This window comes from Myotis yumanensis, unplaced genomic scaffold, assembly GCF_028538775.1.
Source record: "Myotis yumanensis isolate MYYU_CA2020_CCGP unplaced genomic scaffold, mMyoYum1.0.hap1 SCAF_2, whole genome shotgun sequence".
Classification (NCBI taxonomy): Eukaryota; Metazoa; Chordata; class Mammalia; order Chiroptera; family Vespertilionidae; genus Myotis; species Myotis yumanensis.
The window spans coordinates 64,209,153-64,226,971 of NW_027223753.1; the positions used below are offsets into that span (position 1 = coordinate 64,209,153).

General features: G+C 38.4%; 1 protein-coding gene across 1 annotated transcript in view; it reads right to left on the reverse strand.

Annotated features, from left to right (window-relative positions):
* The window catches only part of COL24A1 (collagen type XXIV alpha 1 chain), a 335,909-nt gene that overhangs the window by 132,677 nt on the left and 185,413 nt on the right, over positions 1-17,819 (reverse strand). The window contains exon 32 of the mRNA XM_070403718.1: positions 7,879-7,932. Coding sequence (XP_070259819.1) covers positions 7,879-7,932 — 54 coding nt within the window. The remainder of the gene's footprint in view (positions 1-7,878; positions 7,933-17,819) is intronic.

A 17,819-nucleotide genomic window follows, 5' to 3' on the forward strand; every position in this document is an offset into this window, starting at 1 on the left:
TGAGAGGAATGTATATTCCGCAGCTGTGGGGTGTAGAGTTCTGAAGATGTCAATTAAGTCCATCTGATCTAGTGAGTCATTTAGGATTGCTGTTTCTTTGCTGATTGTTTGTCTAGCGGATTTATCCAGTGATGTCAGTGGTGTATTAAAGTCCCCTACTATGATTGTGTTATTGTCGATATCTCCCCTGATATCTTCCAGAAGTTTTCTTATGTATGTGGGTGCTCCTGCATTGGGTGCATATATGTTTACCAGGGTTATATCTTCTTGTTGTATTGATCCCTTTAGTATTATGAAGTGGCCTTCCTTATCTCTGGTTATGGCCTTCACTTTGAGATGTATTTTGTCAGATATAAGTATTGCTACCCCAGCTTTCTTTTCCTTTCCATTTGCGTGAAAGATATTTTTCCATCCCTTCACTTTCAGTCTGTGTGAGTCCTTTCCAATGAGGTGGGTCTCTTGTAGACAGCAGATGTATGGGTCATGTTTTTTTATCCATTCAGCCACTCGATGTCTTTTATTTGGAGCATTTAGTCCATTTACATTTAAAGTTATTATTGAAAGGTACTTGTTTGTAGCCATTTCTTTTTTTGTGTGTGTGTGTGGCTGATTTCTTTCTGAGCTTGATATTTCTTCTTTTACACCAGTCCCTTTAGCATTTCTTGCATGGCTGGCTTGGTGGTGATAAACTCCCTTAGCCCTTTTTTGTCTGTGAAGCTTCTTATTTCCCCTTCAATTTTGAATGATAGCCTTGCTGGATAGAGTATTCTTGGATTCAGTCCTTTGCTTTGCATCACTTTGTAGATTTCCGTCCATTCTTTTCTGGCCTGATGTGTTTCTGTTGAGAAATCATTTGATAATCGAATGGGAGATCCCTTGTATGTTACTTTCCGCCTCTCTCTTGCAGCCTGTAAGATTCTCTCTTTATCCTGAACATTTGCCATGGTAATTATGATGTGTCTTGGTGTGGGTCTTTTCGGGTTCACCTTGTTTGGGACTCTCTGGGCTTGTGTGACTTTTTTCTTCCCCACCTCAGGGAAGTTTTCTGATATTATTTCTTCGAATAGGTTTTCTAATCCATGTTCATCTTTCTGTTGTTCTGGCACCCCTATTATTCGTATGTTGCTTCGTTTCATGTTGTCCCAAAGTTCCCTTAGGCTCTCCTCCTGTCTTTTAATTTTTTTCTCCATTTGCAGTACAGTTTGAGTGTGTTTTGCTTCCTTGTCTTCTAATTCACTGATTCGGTCCTCCGCTTCTCCCAGTCTACTGTTGATACTTTCAATGGTGTTTTTTATTGCAGCTATGTCGCTCTTCATTTCTTCTTGGGACTTACTTAAGTTGTTGATTTTTTCATCTGTTTCTTCTAGCTTCTTGCATACGTAGTTGAGTTTTTCATCTGTTTCTTCTTGCTTCTTGAACATCCGGTGCATGTACTCTAGGAACCTTATTCTGAATTCTTTTTCCGTCATGTTGCATATCTCTGTCTCACTTAGCTGCTTTTCTGGCGAGTCCTCCTTTTCTTTCCTTTGGGGGTTTCTTTGTCTACCCATGTTTGATCTCACTGACATTACTTGTTGTTGAATCGTTCAGTGGCTGGACCCTGGGTGGCAGTGGCTGCTCCCTGGGTGGCAGTGGCTCCTCGGTCTGTGGTTGCTCCTTGGGCGGTTGTGGTAGCAGCGGCTCCTCTGTTGATAGCAGAGCCTCTGATGGGTGCTGTTCACAGTTGTGGTGGCTCTTCTGGCTGGTGGAGGGTGGCTTCAGACTCAGCAACTGTTCCCCAGGCAGAGCGTGTGGTGATCAGGAGGCCGCTGTTGCTTGAATCTTTCCGTGGAGGGGTGCAGGTCTCCCCTTGGCTCTTGCAGTCGCGCTGTTTGCGAATCGTTGCCTCCGGGTCAGTAGCCGATCTCTGGATGCCGGTGAACGCTGCCTGAGATGGCGCGGTCTCGCCGCTGCGCTGGCGCCCAGGGGGAGGTTTCAGCCTCAATCTCTAACCATCCGCATTTTTTAGGAGTTTTCTGTCTTTCCTGGCTGCAGACTGTCTCTCAGCTGAACCTCCCCAGCTTGATCGGGCCGATTGTTACCCGTTTCAGCTGCTCGCCCCTATCTGGTCCGGGACAAAGCACCAACACGTCTGTCTAAGCCTCCGCCATTTTCTCTCCTCCTCTGCTTTTATTATTATAGATATTTCATAACAAATTTATTCAAAGGCTACACAACATTCCATTTAATATTCCACAGTATCACAAATTAATCATTTTCTTAATATTAGATATGTACATTGTTTTTAATTCTTCTTTTTGTATAATGTTGTTTTTGTGGGTTTATTATATGCATGTTGGACCAGTGATACGTGAAAGTTAAGATGTGTAACTTCATGTGATATTGTCAAATGACTGAGATAAACTTTCGAAAGACAGGATTATAAATAAGGTTGGTATATTGGTGTCACTTATATTGGACTCTATGTATAACTATTGAAGGTATTAAGATGTCAGTGATATTTTTCAATTATGGTTTATTAAATACTAGTGGCCGAGTGCACAAATTTCATGCACATTAAAAGGAGATTAATTGGAGGAAATATTTTAATATTGCTATTTGCCCTTTCTCTATAATAGAAGTGTCAGAGATGAAAGAAAATTAGTAAAATGTATATGAAAATTTTCCTCCTGTCAGAGTCTGGGGTGTGCTGTGGGACCAAGTCAAGTCTCCACCCACCTGTGGTGTCTCAAAATCACATTAAACCCAGACCCAGCTGGCCCCATCCCCATTGGGCTAGATCCAGACCTGGCTGGCCCAACCCCCGTCAAGCCCCGCCAGGTGCGGGGCACGGCCTCAGGTTGCCTGGCCCAGCACCAGGGAGGGGGGTGCGGCCTGAGGTCCCCCAGGCTGGGGTGGAGGGCATACCTTGAGGTTCCCCATCAAGCCCTGCATGCAGGGGGTGCGGCCTCAGGTCCTCCAGCCCAATGCCAGGGTGGAAGGTGCGACCTGAGGTCCCCTGGCCTGGCACCAGGGTGAGGGGCACAGCCTGAAGTCCCCTGTCAAGCCCTGCCAAGCAGGGGGTGCAGCCTCAGGTCTCACGGCCTGGCACTGGGGTGTGGGGCATGGCCTCAGGTACCCCAGCCTGGTGCTGGGGCGGGGGGGGGGAGGTGCGGCCTGGGGTCCCGCATCAACTCCGCCAGGTGGGGAATGTGGCCTGAGGTCCCCTGTCAAAGCCCTGTTGGGCAGAGGGTGCGGCCTGAGGTCCCCCAGCCTGGCAGGGCTTGACAGGGGACTTCAGGCAGTGCCCCTCGCCTGAAGGGGCATGGCCTGAGGTCCCCTGTCAAGCCCCACCATGCAGGAGGCTCAGCCTCAGGTCCCTGCTCATTGCTCATTAAGGTTCGTTACGGGAACTTGGCCTCTGCTGTGGGCACAGCCATCTTGTCGGTCACTGTGTGACAGTCAATTTGCATATTCATGCTGTATTAGATAAGATTATGAGTAATATTTAAAAATTTATGGATTATTCTCAGAATGTATTCTTATCTTATTATAAACACACTGAGAGAAACATCTTTGTGCACAAGTCTTTGTGTATAGTCTGCACTTTTCCCCTTAGAACACATTCTGAAATGTATTATTTGGTCAAAAGTCAAGTCAATTTCTAAAAAGGTTGCAATAATTAGAATTAAAAAAGCAACATAGAAAAATTAAAACCTATTTCTTTGAATGCATACCAACACAGAATACTTTTAAAATTCTTTGTTAATATGATGGACAATCGAGTACTTTAAAAGTGTCTATATTTAATGAATTTGGTGTAATTTTTTTTCCATTTGTTTATCAGCTATCCATGATATTCTATGTGTTGCTTGATCATGCCCTTTGCCCACATATTTTGAGAGTCACTTAAAAATATTTGTATATTAGGGACATTATGTATTAATCTGTCCTATTTTATTGCTAATTTCCATCCATTTTGTAGTGTGTCATTTTATTTTTAAAATATATTGTTAAGGATAACCTTCCACCTACTCTCAAACATTATCACTATAGAACACTTGTAAATACACAAAATTAAAAATTACCCCAAATAACCACTGGAACCACTTAATACTTTGGTGTATCTCCTTAAATCTTTGAATTTTTTAAAAAATTAGGATGAAAAAAGTTTTAAATTTGTATATAATTAAATAAAGCTGTCAGCCTTTTATTACTTTTTAAATCATATTTAAATTTAAACATTTATTCCTATTTAAATATTCTTTCACCTACTCTTATTACTTATGATTTAAAAAATATTTATTTTAGGCCATTGTTTTTATGTACTGTTTGAGGTGAGAATCCAGATGATGTTTTATCGAGTTGTAAACTTGGAACCTGTATGGTTTTGTAAACCAATGTCACCCCAATAAATTCAATTAAAAAAATACCTCTTAACCAAGTATCGACACTTCCTATTTTTCACTTTATGTTGTAGTGAATATAACTGCTTAAGGCTTCCTTGAAGAGATCAAGTTACTCTATGTGCTCATGTCTTTCCTCATGCTGTTCCATTCACCCTAGAGTATTTTTTCTGTCATATTCTCTTGGCTACCTCTAATTTATCCAAGATTCAAACCAATTGCAGTTTCCTAAACCAAATCTTCTGGGAAATGCATGTTAGGCTAAGTGCATTTCCTTTGTGCTATTTTAGGACTGTAAACTAACCTCTATTTTAGTACTGATCTTATTATGTGGAAATGATTTGCTAATGTGTTACCTAAATTTCTAATGCCTGTGAACTCTTCATGTGTTAATGAGCCCCTCAGCATTCAGCACAGCACTTCACTACTGATTTGTAACATTGTCCTAAATATTAAAATCTTCTACATATTTTTCTGTTCCACATATCTGTATGTCTATATTTGGATCAGTGTCACAGAATTTAATTGTTCTAACTTTATTATCCCTTTTAAATTCTAGTAACATTATATTTTATGCCAGGTTAAAAATATTAAGCTATTTTTCCTGCTCATTCATATTTATCATTAGACTAATTAAACCAAGCCCCTATACCAAATTTATAACAGGAAATAGGATTGGGTTAAACATAATACATTAATTTTAAAAGTATTCGCCTTCTATTTATTTATTTATTTATTTATTTATTTATTTGTTTATTTAAATGTGTTTTTTATTGCTTTGAGAGGGAGAGGAAGGGGGAAGGAGAGAGAAAGAAACATCAATGTGAGAGAGAAACATCAATTGATTGTCTACTGGGAATTAAGACTGAAACCAGGCATGAGCCTTGACCAGGAATTGAACGAGTGACCTTTTGATGGATGGAACGAACCCCAACCAACTGAGCCACAAAAGCCATGGCTTTATTTATTTATTTTCAAAAAATCATTATTTATTTTTCAGTCTTCTCTTTAGATAATAATTTTCTTTTCTACTTAAGTTAGTTTCTAGGTTGCTTAGCAAATTTTTGAAATTTTCACCATATTTTTCTTCTTATTGAAGGCAATTTTATACAGTTATGCACTGTACAAATCCGGAAGTACAATATGCATCAGTTTTGCATTGATTGGACTTTTTTTTTCAAATGTGATTAAAATCTAGATTAGAGATCAGCAAACCTTTTCCTAAAGGGCCAGATAATAAGTTATTTTAAGGTGTGGGTCATGTGGTCTCTGTCGCATATGTCAACTTTACTGTTGTAGTAAGAAAAGAGCCATACGTATATGTGAACGGTTATAGATGTGTTTCAACACAACTTTGTCTACAAAAGGAAGTGACTGATCTGAGAGCTATAATTGCATATAGATTCACAGTTTTGCCTACATACCTCTAAAGGAATCTAAGATTGTCATGAAGATTTCAAGACAGGTTGTGATTAGAGCTGAACTGGGTATGTGTTTGATTTTCCTCTCACCTCTTTCAGTCTCCTCTTCAGTTCATTCCTCTTCTATGAACATTTATTAAATGTTGACTTGTTTTTTAAAGCTCAGATCTTTTTCTTCTCTCACTCCAATATTCTCTCCCTAGGTCAACGACTCCAATATTTTTAACTTCAGTAAATTCCTCTGCTCTGAGTTCCATATCTAATTTTCAACTTCACATTTGTCAAAGACACCTCAAATCTAACATAGCTAAACTGCACTTATAACCTGCCATTATCAAACCTAGCTTTCTGTTGTTATTTCCAGTTTTAGTAAATGATATAATTATCTCATTAATTCTTCAAGCCAGAAATGTAGGAATTGTACTTCACATACAGGATATCTATCTCCTGCTGATTTTATCTCCTTTTGATTTTTTTTTTATACCTGTGCACTTCTTTTCTCTGCTAATCTAAAGGGTTCTGCCATCTCTTATTTTGCAACAGAAAGCAACACTCTTTTCCATTCTTGGTCCATTACAGTTTGATCTCTACCTTGTGGTTTGAGTGATTTTAACAAAGTAATAATTGGGTCATAAAACCAGCCCATCCTTTCAATGGCATCCCTTTGTTCACAGGATAAAAATACAAATTCTTGTGAACATGGCTCATAAAGCTGCATGTATTTTGTCCCCTACCTCCTTTTCCATCCTCATCTTGCACTTACTTTTATCTGACTCTGTGCCACAGCCATGTTGGCCTTTTTTTTAGATCTTTAAATAAATATGTAGTGCTTCTTCCCAGGTGCATGACTTCTCTCTAGAATGACATTTTCCCGTGTTTGCCTAAGTAACTACTATTCATCCTGGAGATCACAGCTCAATACTCCTTCTCATGGAAGCTTTTCCTACCCCCAGTTAGGATAGTGTCTCTTCGAACTGAATTCCTATACGTTAGAGCATTCATCTCACTTTTAAATTATCCATTTATCTCTGTTATTAATTAATGTGTAATTCTATCATTAGACTGAAAACTCCACGGTTACCACTATAATCCACATGCAGGTTCTTAATAAATATTTGTTAATTGAATGAATGAATGATAAACTATCCAAATCCCAATACTTGTATTGCAATGAATAAACCAGTTTTGAATCTTGTTTAAGAAAAAGAGACAACTCTAATAGGTGTTGGCTATAGAAAAGTTGTAGTCTTCTATTTTATTATTCTCAAAATATAAACATGTTTCAATATCTCTTCTGCATCCTTCATTTTACCAATTTACTTCTGTTCTTTTCTGTACTATGTCTTGGCCAGGCAGCTCAAATATATGAAACAAAACCTATTTTATCCATTATAAATTGATTTATAGTTTATTTACCAACCTCACTAACCCTATGACCTGGATGTCAATGTTTAGGTACTGTTAAGCCATTTAGTCATTTATGACTACAATAACAAATCTTTTCTTGTATAAGGTTGAATATATTATCTCTGCTGTTGTCATAGCTCTATTAACACACTTATTTTTATTTAAATGTGTTCTTTATTAAGACTAAATTCTCATCCCACTTCACTCCATCTAATATTACTGGCTGAATGATTATATCACTGGGATATGAACTTTGGTCAATTTAAGTTTAATAAGCATGCATTAAGTAGATATAATGTACCAGACATTATACCAGGAAAGAAGATTGATAAGAATAACTTTTTGACTTTTAGAATTTTCCACTTGTTACTAGCTAAAAAATTACGCAAAGGCCACCTGTAAGCCATTGTGTCAACTGACGCATAAGATCAACCCAGTAGTTTGAAAGACTATATTGTAAGTCTTAGAAGCTTGTTACAACATATTACATCTGATACCATCCCAGAAGAATGACTTCATAGGCAATAAAAAATAAATTATGAGAAACTAGGTATGACAAGGTCTTTTTCACAATTCATTTTCCATGGAAACTCTATAATTAAATTATATTTATCTAATTATTATGCAAGGTTTTGTATTATTGAAAAGTATAAAGACAAACTTACTGGTTCTCCTGCAAGTCCCCTGTCTCCAGTACTCCCAGGAGGTCCTTGTGAACCCTGAACAAACAAAGGCAAACTTGAAGAAAAAGTGATGCTTGAAAATGTTTTAGACAGTTCCCTTACCTCAGCTTTCTTTTACAATTGTCCCACCTAACTTTTCTGACTACTTCTATTCTTTCTTTTTTCATTTTGTGGTAAAATGTACATAACATAAAATTCACCATTTTAACAATTTTTAAATGTACAGTTCCGTGCTACCATTACCACCATCTTATCTTTCCAAACTTAAACTCTATACTCATTAAATAATTGCTTATCTCCCTCCTCCATTCCTATGGCAACCAACATTCTAGTTTCAGTCTCTGAATTTGACTACGTCATATAAGAACGAATATATTTGTTCCTTTGTGTCTGCCTTATTTTATGTAGCATAATGTCTTCAAGGCTTATCCATGTAACATGCGTTAAGACTTCCTTTCTTTTCAAGGTTGAATAACATTCCATAATATGTATATACTACATTTTGTATATTCATTTATGTGTCAGTGAACATTTGGGATTTCTACCTCTTGGCCACTGTGAATAATGCTCCTACAAACACTGTTGTACAAATATCACTTTGAGTCCCTACTCTCAATACTTTTGGATATACACCTAGAAGTGAAATTGATAGATTAAGTGGTAATTCTATCTTTAAATGTTTGAAGAACCACCAAATAGCTTTCTACTACAGCCCCACCATTTAACATCCCCATCGGCAATGCACGAGGACTCCAGTTTCTCCACATTCTTGCCAACACTGGTTAATGTCTATGTGCATGTGTGTGTGTTTCTTTTCTTTTCTTTTTTTTTTTTTTAAATAATAATCATCCTAATGGGTAGGAAATGGTATTTCATTGTGGTTTTGATTTGCATTTCTCTAATGACTAGTAATATTGAGCATCTATTCATGTGCTTATTGGCCATTTGTATATCTTCTTTGGAATAATTTCTATTCAAGTTCTGTGCCATTTTTTGTCACATTTTTGTTGTGGTCAAGCTTTAGGAATTCTTTATATCTATGTGTATTTTTGTATTTAATTCCCTTCCTATACAGTGGCTAATGATTATGCATAATTATTTTAAATTTGGATTTTTAATAACTTTAATATTGACAAAAGTACTTTTATCCAAAAATAATATCCTTATAATGTGCTAAAAAGTATGATTGATGCCCTTAAAACCTGGTAAAGTACAAGGATTTCTGGCCCTAAGTGATCAAATTGGAGCCCTCCAATGTCTTCTGCGCCCCACATTTTATACCATGCCATCTATGCTACCATAAAATTGTCTCTTATATGTGGGGGTATATTCTAAAATGTTACATAAAACTCTAAATGAAATTCCAGGACCTCTTTGATTCTCCTTTTCAAAGATTTACTGAGCATGTACTGTGTACCAAACACTGATGACTACTAATCTATAATAATAAAAGCATAATATGCTAATTAGACTGGACAGCCGAACGACCTTCTGGACGTCATTCCAGACGTCTTTCTAGACGACCTTCTGGATGAAGCCGTGGTGGTGGGGGCCAAGGCAGAGGTGGTTAGGGGTGATCAGGCAGGCAGGCAGAATGGTTAGGGCAATCAGGCAGGCAGATGAGTGGTTAGGGGCAATCAGGCAGGCAGGCAGAATAGTTAGGGGTGATTAGACAGGCAGGCAGGGGTGGTTAGGGGCAATCAGGCAGGCAGATGAGCAGTTAGGGGCAATCAGGTAGGCAGGCGAGTGGTTAGGGGCGTTCAGGTAGGCAGGCAAGTGGTTTGGGGTGATCAGGCAGGCAGGCAGGTGAGAGGTTAGGAGCCAGTGGTCCCAGATTGCAAGAGGGATCCCGGATTGCGAGAGAGTGCAGGCCAGGCTGAGGGACTTCCCCCCACCCCCATGCATGAATTTTGTGACCGGGCCTCTAGTGATGTATAAAATACTGCCCTTGTCTATTTGAAATCTGCCTCCTTTATATTACTGGCCTTGGCAACTGTACAGTGGATCACAATTACTATTTATATTAAAACTAAAAGCTAAGAGAAAATATGATATTAGATTAGAAGTACAGATATTCAAAATTTCTAGCCACATGCAATCTTCTAAGTTACAATCATTAAGCTATATTTAGTTATGCATGGTTCTCCTGTTGGAGAAAGAAAGATATATAAAATCATGGACTTCCATCTGACTAAGACCCTGTTTCAGTAATGAAAATCATATGCTACCCATTACTCCAGGCTCCTAAATTAAGTGACAGAATCAACATAAGGGATCCTAACTGAAACACACAGTGAAAATTTAGAACCTTAAATAATGTATGCTTAGTTTGCTTTGTAAAGTGTGTTTGCACACAGTATCAGCTTCATATATACTTTTAATGCTGTTAATGTTGCGTAAAAGCTGTTTGGCAAAGCTATGAAATGACTTAAGTGGAGTCTATTTTTATTGGAGATGAAGAGGAAAAGCAAAAGCTGGCACAAAATAAAAATTCCCTTTAAGGCTTTACAGATGCTACTGAAAAGACATTATTTGTAGTAGAACTCCTTGCTCCATGACTTGAACTCAGCAATTATGAATATGATGACCAGGACAATAATGACTGTTATGGTTGCAATTTATTGAGAACCTGTGCCAAACAAATAATAAACGTCACTTGTTATAACAATAAAAAGTATCTCATTTTAAAGCTAGGGAAACTGAGGTCCTATAATTTGTGCAAAGTGGAAACAGCTAGTAAGTGGTAGAACCAATATTTGCCCTCCGGTATGCTTGATCCAATGACATGCTCTTCCTCTATACCAAACTGCTTTCTACTGATTTCAATGAGGAATCATTCAATGCCTTTTCCCCTTTCAACAAGTATACAGAGCATCCTCAAAGACTTTTTATGAGAATAAGCATGGGACCATATAAATATTATGTCCATGGCTACACCTTGACTGTAGGATCATTAAAACTGTGTGCATTATGCTTCATTATTTGAAGAATGGGGAAAGAATAGAGTTAATACTACACTCTTTTTGTATTATAAGAATTATGGAATAAACTTTTCTCAAGTATTTTGAATTACTCCAGAGAAAATTCTATTTAAAGACCTGTTAAGAGTTCCCACTTCTAATATTGGCCAAATAGCTCCTATAAACCAACCTATATGAGGAAAACTATACACCTAGGAAAAAAAAATTTTTCCAAAAGATCTGAAGGCCTTCAGGAAAGACCAAAAATAAGCAAAAACGAGAGTGGAGAGGTCTACACATAGAAGAAGAGAATGTCACTAGGTGAGTTTCTGATTTTTTAATGACTTTCAGCCAGAAGGTAAGCCATATAGGATGGTTTTTTAAAAGCAGGATAGAGACCTGTAGTCTCACCGGCATAGAGAACCAGAGGGCAGAATTTGGAGTGACGACAGCTCCTAGAAAATGATGGAAAAGAGAGAGCTGGAGAGAGGAAGCCTCAAAACCTGAGTATAAACTCTGCTTAAGTCTCTTGCTGATATTTGAACTATGTAATGGTGAAGCAGACTCCAAGCAGCCAAGCCAAGACTAAAAAAAAATACCCCAACAAAAAACAAACAAACAAACAAACCAAAAAAAACTGAACAGAGATTTTCACCTACCACAGAGCCTAGAATCCAGACAAATTAATTGCTAGCCAAATTTTAAAAAGAAATACTTTTCAAAGGATTATAATAGAATTTGGAGTCTCTACAATGCATTATTCAAAATGTCCAGGATATAATTCCAAATTACTGGACAGAAAAATTCCTCTTATTCATAAGAAATGGCAATTAATGGAAACAAAACTCAAAATTACTCAGATGTTAGCTTTTCACACAAGAATTTTAAAGTAGCTATCCTAAATAGGATCATTAATGTAAATATATATATGTGCTCATGAAGAATAAACAAATAGGAAATCTCAAAAAAATTACAGAACTAAAAATTAAATATCTGACATAAAACTTAAAACTACAATATCATAAATAAAATTTCACTCAATAGGCTTAACAAGTGAGTAAAGAATGATTGGGTTTATCCAATTAAAAAAAGAAAATTGGAAAAAGAAAGGTTGGAATATGAATGTATAGAACCTCAGGGACCTAAGGGATGTTATCAAGTGTTTAACATGTATATTTAATTGGAATTTAAGAAGGAAAGAAGAGAGAAGAGAGGGAAAAAAAAAATATCTGAAAAAAACAAAGTTGAAAAATTTCCAATTTAATGAAAACACCAATTTATCCACATAAGAAGCTCAGCAAACCTCAAGCTCACTATATGCACAAAACAACAACAAAACAAACAAACAAACAACAACAACAAAACCATCTAGGCACATCATACTCAAATTGCTAAAAGTAAAAAAAAAATAAAGAGAAAATCTTGAAAGCAGCCAGAAAAAATTGTTACATTATTTGTAGGGGAATAATGATAAAGATGTGTGGACTTCTCAGTAGAAATAATGGAGGGCAAAAGAAAAATGACATATCTATTTTTTCAGTGCTGAATAAAATCAAATAAAAGAAAATACCAACTCAGAATTTTATATCATGTGAAAATATCCTTCAAGAATGAAGATGAAATAGAGACATTCTCATAAACAAAACTAAGAGAAATTAATCAGTAGCAGAACTTGACTATAAGAATCTAAAGGAAGTTCTATAGGCTACAGAGAAATGACAACATTTAGAAATGCAGACCTACAGAAAGGAATGGAGAACACCAAAAATAATAAATGCATGGATAAATAAAATAACACTATTTTTTCTAATATCTCTAAAACACACATTTAACTTATTTATATTAAAGCAAAATTTTAACTTTACCATATGGGGTTTAACTTTGCAATATGGGATATATGTATAATTATAGCACAAAATACTGGATGTTAGTAAATGAGCTATATGTTTTCAGTTCCTTACAATTACTATAAGTATTATATGTGGTCCCCAACTTAACAATAGATCAGCTTACAACTTTTGACTTGACAATGGTATCAAAGTGATATGCATTCAGTACTTTGAATTTTTAACTTTTTCCTGGCTAGCAATATGCAGTATGATATCCTCTCATAATGCTGGGCAGCATTGTGTCAGCTCCCAGTCAGCTATGCAATCATGAGGGTAAGCAAGCAATATTCTATAGTATATTCATCATGTTAGATGATTTTGCCCAACTGTAGGCTAATCTAAGTGTTCCAAACATGGTTAAGGTACACTAGGATAAGCTATCATGTTTGGTAGGTTAGGCGTATTTTCAGTTTACAATATAACCCATAATCCCATTGTAAGTCGAGGAGCAATCTATACTAATAAAAGAGAAACATGGTAATTGGCGTACGACCGCTACCCTTCCCATTGGCTAATCAGCGTATCCTTATTCAAATTAACTGTCAGCCAAGATGGCGGCCGGCAGCCAGGCAGCTGGAAACTAACAGGAGGCTTGCTTGCTGTGGACTCCAACGTTCCCCGCTGGCCTCTGAGCTTCAGTTGGAAACATAGTAACATTTATAGAAGATAAACAAAAGCCCAGAAACCTCCTGTCAGTCAGCCGGGATCTCAGAGCTGGAGTCGCAACATTGTTTCGAATACAGAAAACAAAGGCCAGAAACTGCTTTCAGCCGAGCCTCAGAGAGAAAGCTGGCTCTCAGCTCCAGAGACAGCCATAGAAGGTAAATAATGCCAGAATAAAAAAAAAAGAAAAAAAGGAGAGGTTTGGAGCTTTAGTCGTCCGCCAGCCTAAAAATGGCCCTCAGCCCCTCACCCAGACTGGCCAGGCACCCCAGTGGGGACCCCCACCCTGAAGCAACAAGATGGCGGCTAATTTGCATACTGAAGGCGGGCGGCAGCAGGCAAAGCTGTCTGCGGTCTGGGACCCGGATCTGTGACCCTGCCGGGCGGGATCAGCGGAGCCTCGAGGCCTCCCAGCACCGGGATCAGCGTGACAGGGGGCAGCGCCCAAACCCCTGATTGCCCTGCGGCTCTGTGGGTGATAGAGGGCGGCGCCCCAACCCCCTGATTGCCCTGTGGCTCTGTGTGTGACAGTGGCAGCGCCCCAACCCCCCCACGGGCCCTGCTCTATGTGAGACGGGGTAGAGCCATACCTCCCCATCGGCCCTGCCCTGAGTGTGACAGGGTGTGGCGCCTCAACTACCCCCCACCCCCACGGGCCCTGCTCTGTATGTGACAGGGGGCGGTGCCCCAGCTTCCCTATTGGCCCTACTCTGTGCATGACAGGGGGGAGCTCCTCAACCCCCTGATTGGCCCTGCTCTGTGCATGACAAGGGGGAGCTCCCCAAACCCCTGATGGGCCCTGCTCTGTGTGTGACAGAGTACGGAGCCCCAACCCCCGATGGTCCCTGATCTGTGTGTGACAGGGGGCAGCGCCCCAACCCCCTGATTGGCTCTGCTCTGTGCATGGATGAGGGCAGTGCCCCAACCCCCTGATCGGCCCTGCTCTGTGCGTGGCAGGGGGTGGCGCCGCAACTTCCCTATCGACCCTGCCTTGAGTGTGACAGAGGGTGGTACCCCAACCCCCCAATCGGCCCTACCCTGAGCCCGACCAGCGGCTGCACCTAGGGATTGGGCATGCCCTCTGCCACCCAGGAGCAGGCCTAAGCCAGCAGGTCGTTATCTCCTGAGGGGTCCCAGACTGCGAGAGGGCACAGGATGGGCTGAGGGACCCCCTCTCCCCCCCGAGTGCACAAATTTTTGTGCACCGGGCCTCTAGTTGTATTATATTAACTCTAAGTAGGCAATGGAAAGTTAACATGTATACTGTAATCCTTAAACCAGGGATGGCAAACTACAGTCAAATCACTTGTTTTTTCAAATAAAGTTATTTTGAAGCAAAACCATATTAATTCCTTTACATACTGTCTGTGGCTGCTTTCAAACTATGATGACAGAACTGAGTAGTTGTGACAGAGAATATACAACCCCCAATGCTTAAAATATTTATTTTCTGGCATTTCACAGAAAAAGTTTGCTCACTTTTGACATAAAATAACCACTTAAAAATAACAATGAGAAGTATAGCTAAAAAGCCAATAGTTAAATTAACATGGCGTTCTCAAAATTATTCAAGACCAAATGAAGGTATTGAACAAAAATACCACACCTACAAAGGAAAACAACTATAAAATGGTAGACCTTAATGCAACCATATCAATTATTACATTAAATGGACATGTGCCAAATGCTAATTAAAAGACAGAGATTATCCAAATGAATAAGAAAGCAAGACCCAAATATAAGACACTCACTTTAAATATCAAGACACAGATGGCTTGAAAGTAAATGAATGGAAAAGATATGGCCTTGAAACAGCAAGCGTAAGAAGGTTGGAAAGACATCAAATAGATTTCAAAACAAAAAGTATGTCCAGGAATAAAAAGTATTACCAGTGATATAGAGGAACATTTTGTAATGATAAATGGATCAGTTGATCAGGAAGACATTATAATCATAAATGCAAATACTTTAAAATAGAGTTTCAAATACATAAAGCAAAATTTGACAGAATTAAAGAGAGAAATAGAGAAAAACAAAATCATAGTTGATTTAACTTCATAATCTCATTAACTGAAAAAAATGTCTAGATAAAAATAATGTACAATTTGTTATAGTTTGTACAAGACTTAGAAAACTAAAAACAGTTACTGAGGTTTCATCACTTTAATAACACAATGGATCATAGCTTTTCCTCTTAATTTTCCCCTTGAGAGAGATCTATGTGTGGAAACAATTCTGGCCCATAGAAAAATATACTTTCTCCTGGTTATCTGAACTACCAAAGTGCTAAATGTGTTACCAATTTTCATGTAATATCTAGTTTTAGAATTGTGACAAGCTAGAGATATTTTTGTTTTACAGATGAGGAAAATATGATCCAGAGAGCTAACCAATTTAACTAAGACTATACATATAGCTAAAAGGAACATGGACTACTAGAACAAAGGTCAATCTGACCTCCAATCTATTTTACATCTTTTTATTTTATAGCACTGTCAGCTTACTGAGAGTGGGTAAATGACTAGAGACACTGATGTTATGTGCAGGATCAAAGAAATAAATCTTTAGAGCTGTCTGGATTTCTTGGATGGATTGATACTAGCTTTCTTAAGATCTCAAAGTCTATTTCAGTTCAATCAAGAAGAAGGAGACAGTGTAGGTATAGAGCTAAGTAAACCTCAACAACTATTACGAACTCATGATTTAATATCCAACCCATATCATCCACTAAAGTGATTTACTCTTCCAATCGTCTATGAAACTTGCCATAAGCTATGGTTACAAAGTGGCTCTAGTGAATTTTATATTTGACTAGAGGCCTGGTGCATGAATTCGTGCACTGGTGGGGTCCCTCAGCCTGTCCTGTGCCATCTCACAATCCGGGACCTCTCAGGGGATGTGAGACTGCCGGTTTTGGCATGATCTCCTCAGGGATCCGGCTGAAAGCAGCAGTCCAACAACCCCCGAGGGATGTAGCAATGCAGAAAGCGGCAGGTGGCTAGGGAGGAGCCCAAGCTGGAGCGGGGTGCCACTCCTGCACATCCCAGCCCTGCTCATCCAGCCCTGCTGTGCCTGCCCCTGCCGCAGCTCGGTAGCACTGCCGCAGAGGTGGGAGAGGCTGGGCTGCTGCAGCTGTGCGTGCCAGCCATAAGCCAGGCTTCTGGCTCAGCGGCGCTCCTGCTGTGGGAGTACACTGACCACTAGAGGGCAGCTCCTGCACTGAGCGTCTGCCCCCTGGTGGTCAGTGCGTGTCATAGCAACTGGTCAACTGGTCATTCGGTAGTTCAGTCACTTAGGCTTTTATATATATAGATTGAAGAAATCAAATATCAAATTTTACATTTATCCACAAATATCTGATAGGCTTGATGAACTTGATGAGCTCCAAGTCTCTCCACTCATTACAACATATTAGCTTTGTATATGGCCTAGTAAAATGGAAAAAAAACTATACAAACACCATTTACATTAATATATAAAAAACTCAGATGAGGAATATTAATATTCAAAGAATATTCTTTGGAGATTACATCAACCAATAATACAATGTCACACAAAAGTTCTTTCCCTGGATACAGTCATTTTTCTCTTTTAGGTCTGATATTTTAGGTTTGTCCACTGTCAAATATAATGCTATTATGAAAACCAATAGGCAAGGGGCAGCAGAAATGTGACAGTGACAATTACTATGGCAGTTAAAACATTTTTCTCTTATCCTTCTTGGACTCTTCAGTTGGAGGCTATTAAAATATTATCTAATTCTATAATTTTAATTACATACACTTATGTGTATTACAAATCAAAACTTCATCATTAAAAATTGTGATTCCAAATGAAAGTAATTAAAAATACCCATATACACTTAAGCTTATATGCTCAAAATTATATATATGTAATATATATGTATGACTGTGTACATATGTGTATATGTATCTTTCTATTTTCTTTCTTTAAAAAGAGTTTTGCCCCTCAGTTAATGATGATAATCACAGAACTTGTAGCTTCTTAGGGAAAAAATGTGTACTTCTGAAAATATTTTTTATTATAGAAAAAATCTTCTGTTACATAACGTTAAACACTCTCAGAGCAGTGCCATTGGAAAGCCTGATGACACACATACCTCCACACTGAAAGGGTCTAAAAACAATCAAGTTGAAATAAAATGAAAGGCAAGAAGCCTCAAAGAAGTTTCTTGTTATGTCAGCTTTATTAATATTCCATTATATTTATGTAATATCACATCCTTTTATTTTGAAATGGATTTTAGAGAAAAACTCACCATAACTAGAGTGAAAAGTTATCAACCACCAGTTTACTGATCTGTATAAACGAGGCTCAGAATAAATAAGCAATTTGCCCAAATTAAAACACTGATCTAATGACTGAACAAAAGAACTTGTATTGTTAGTCC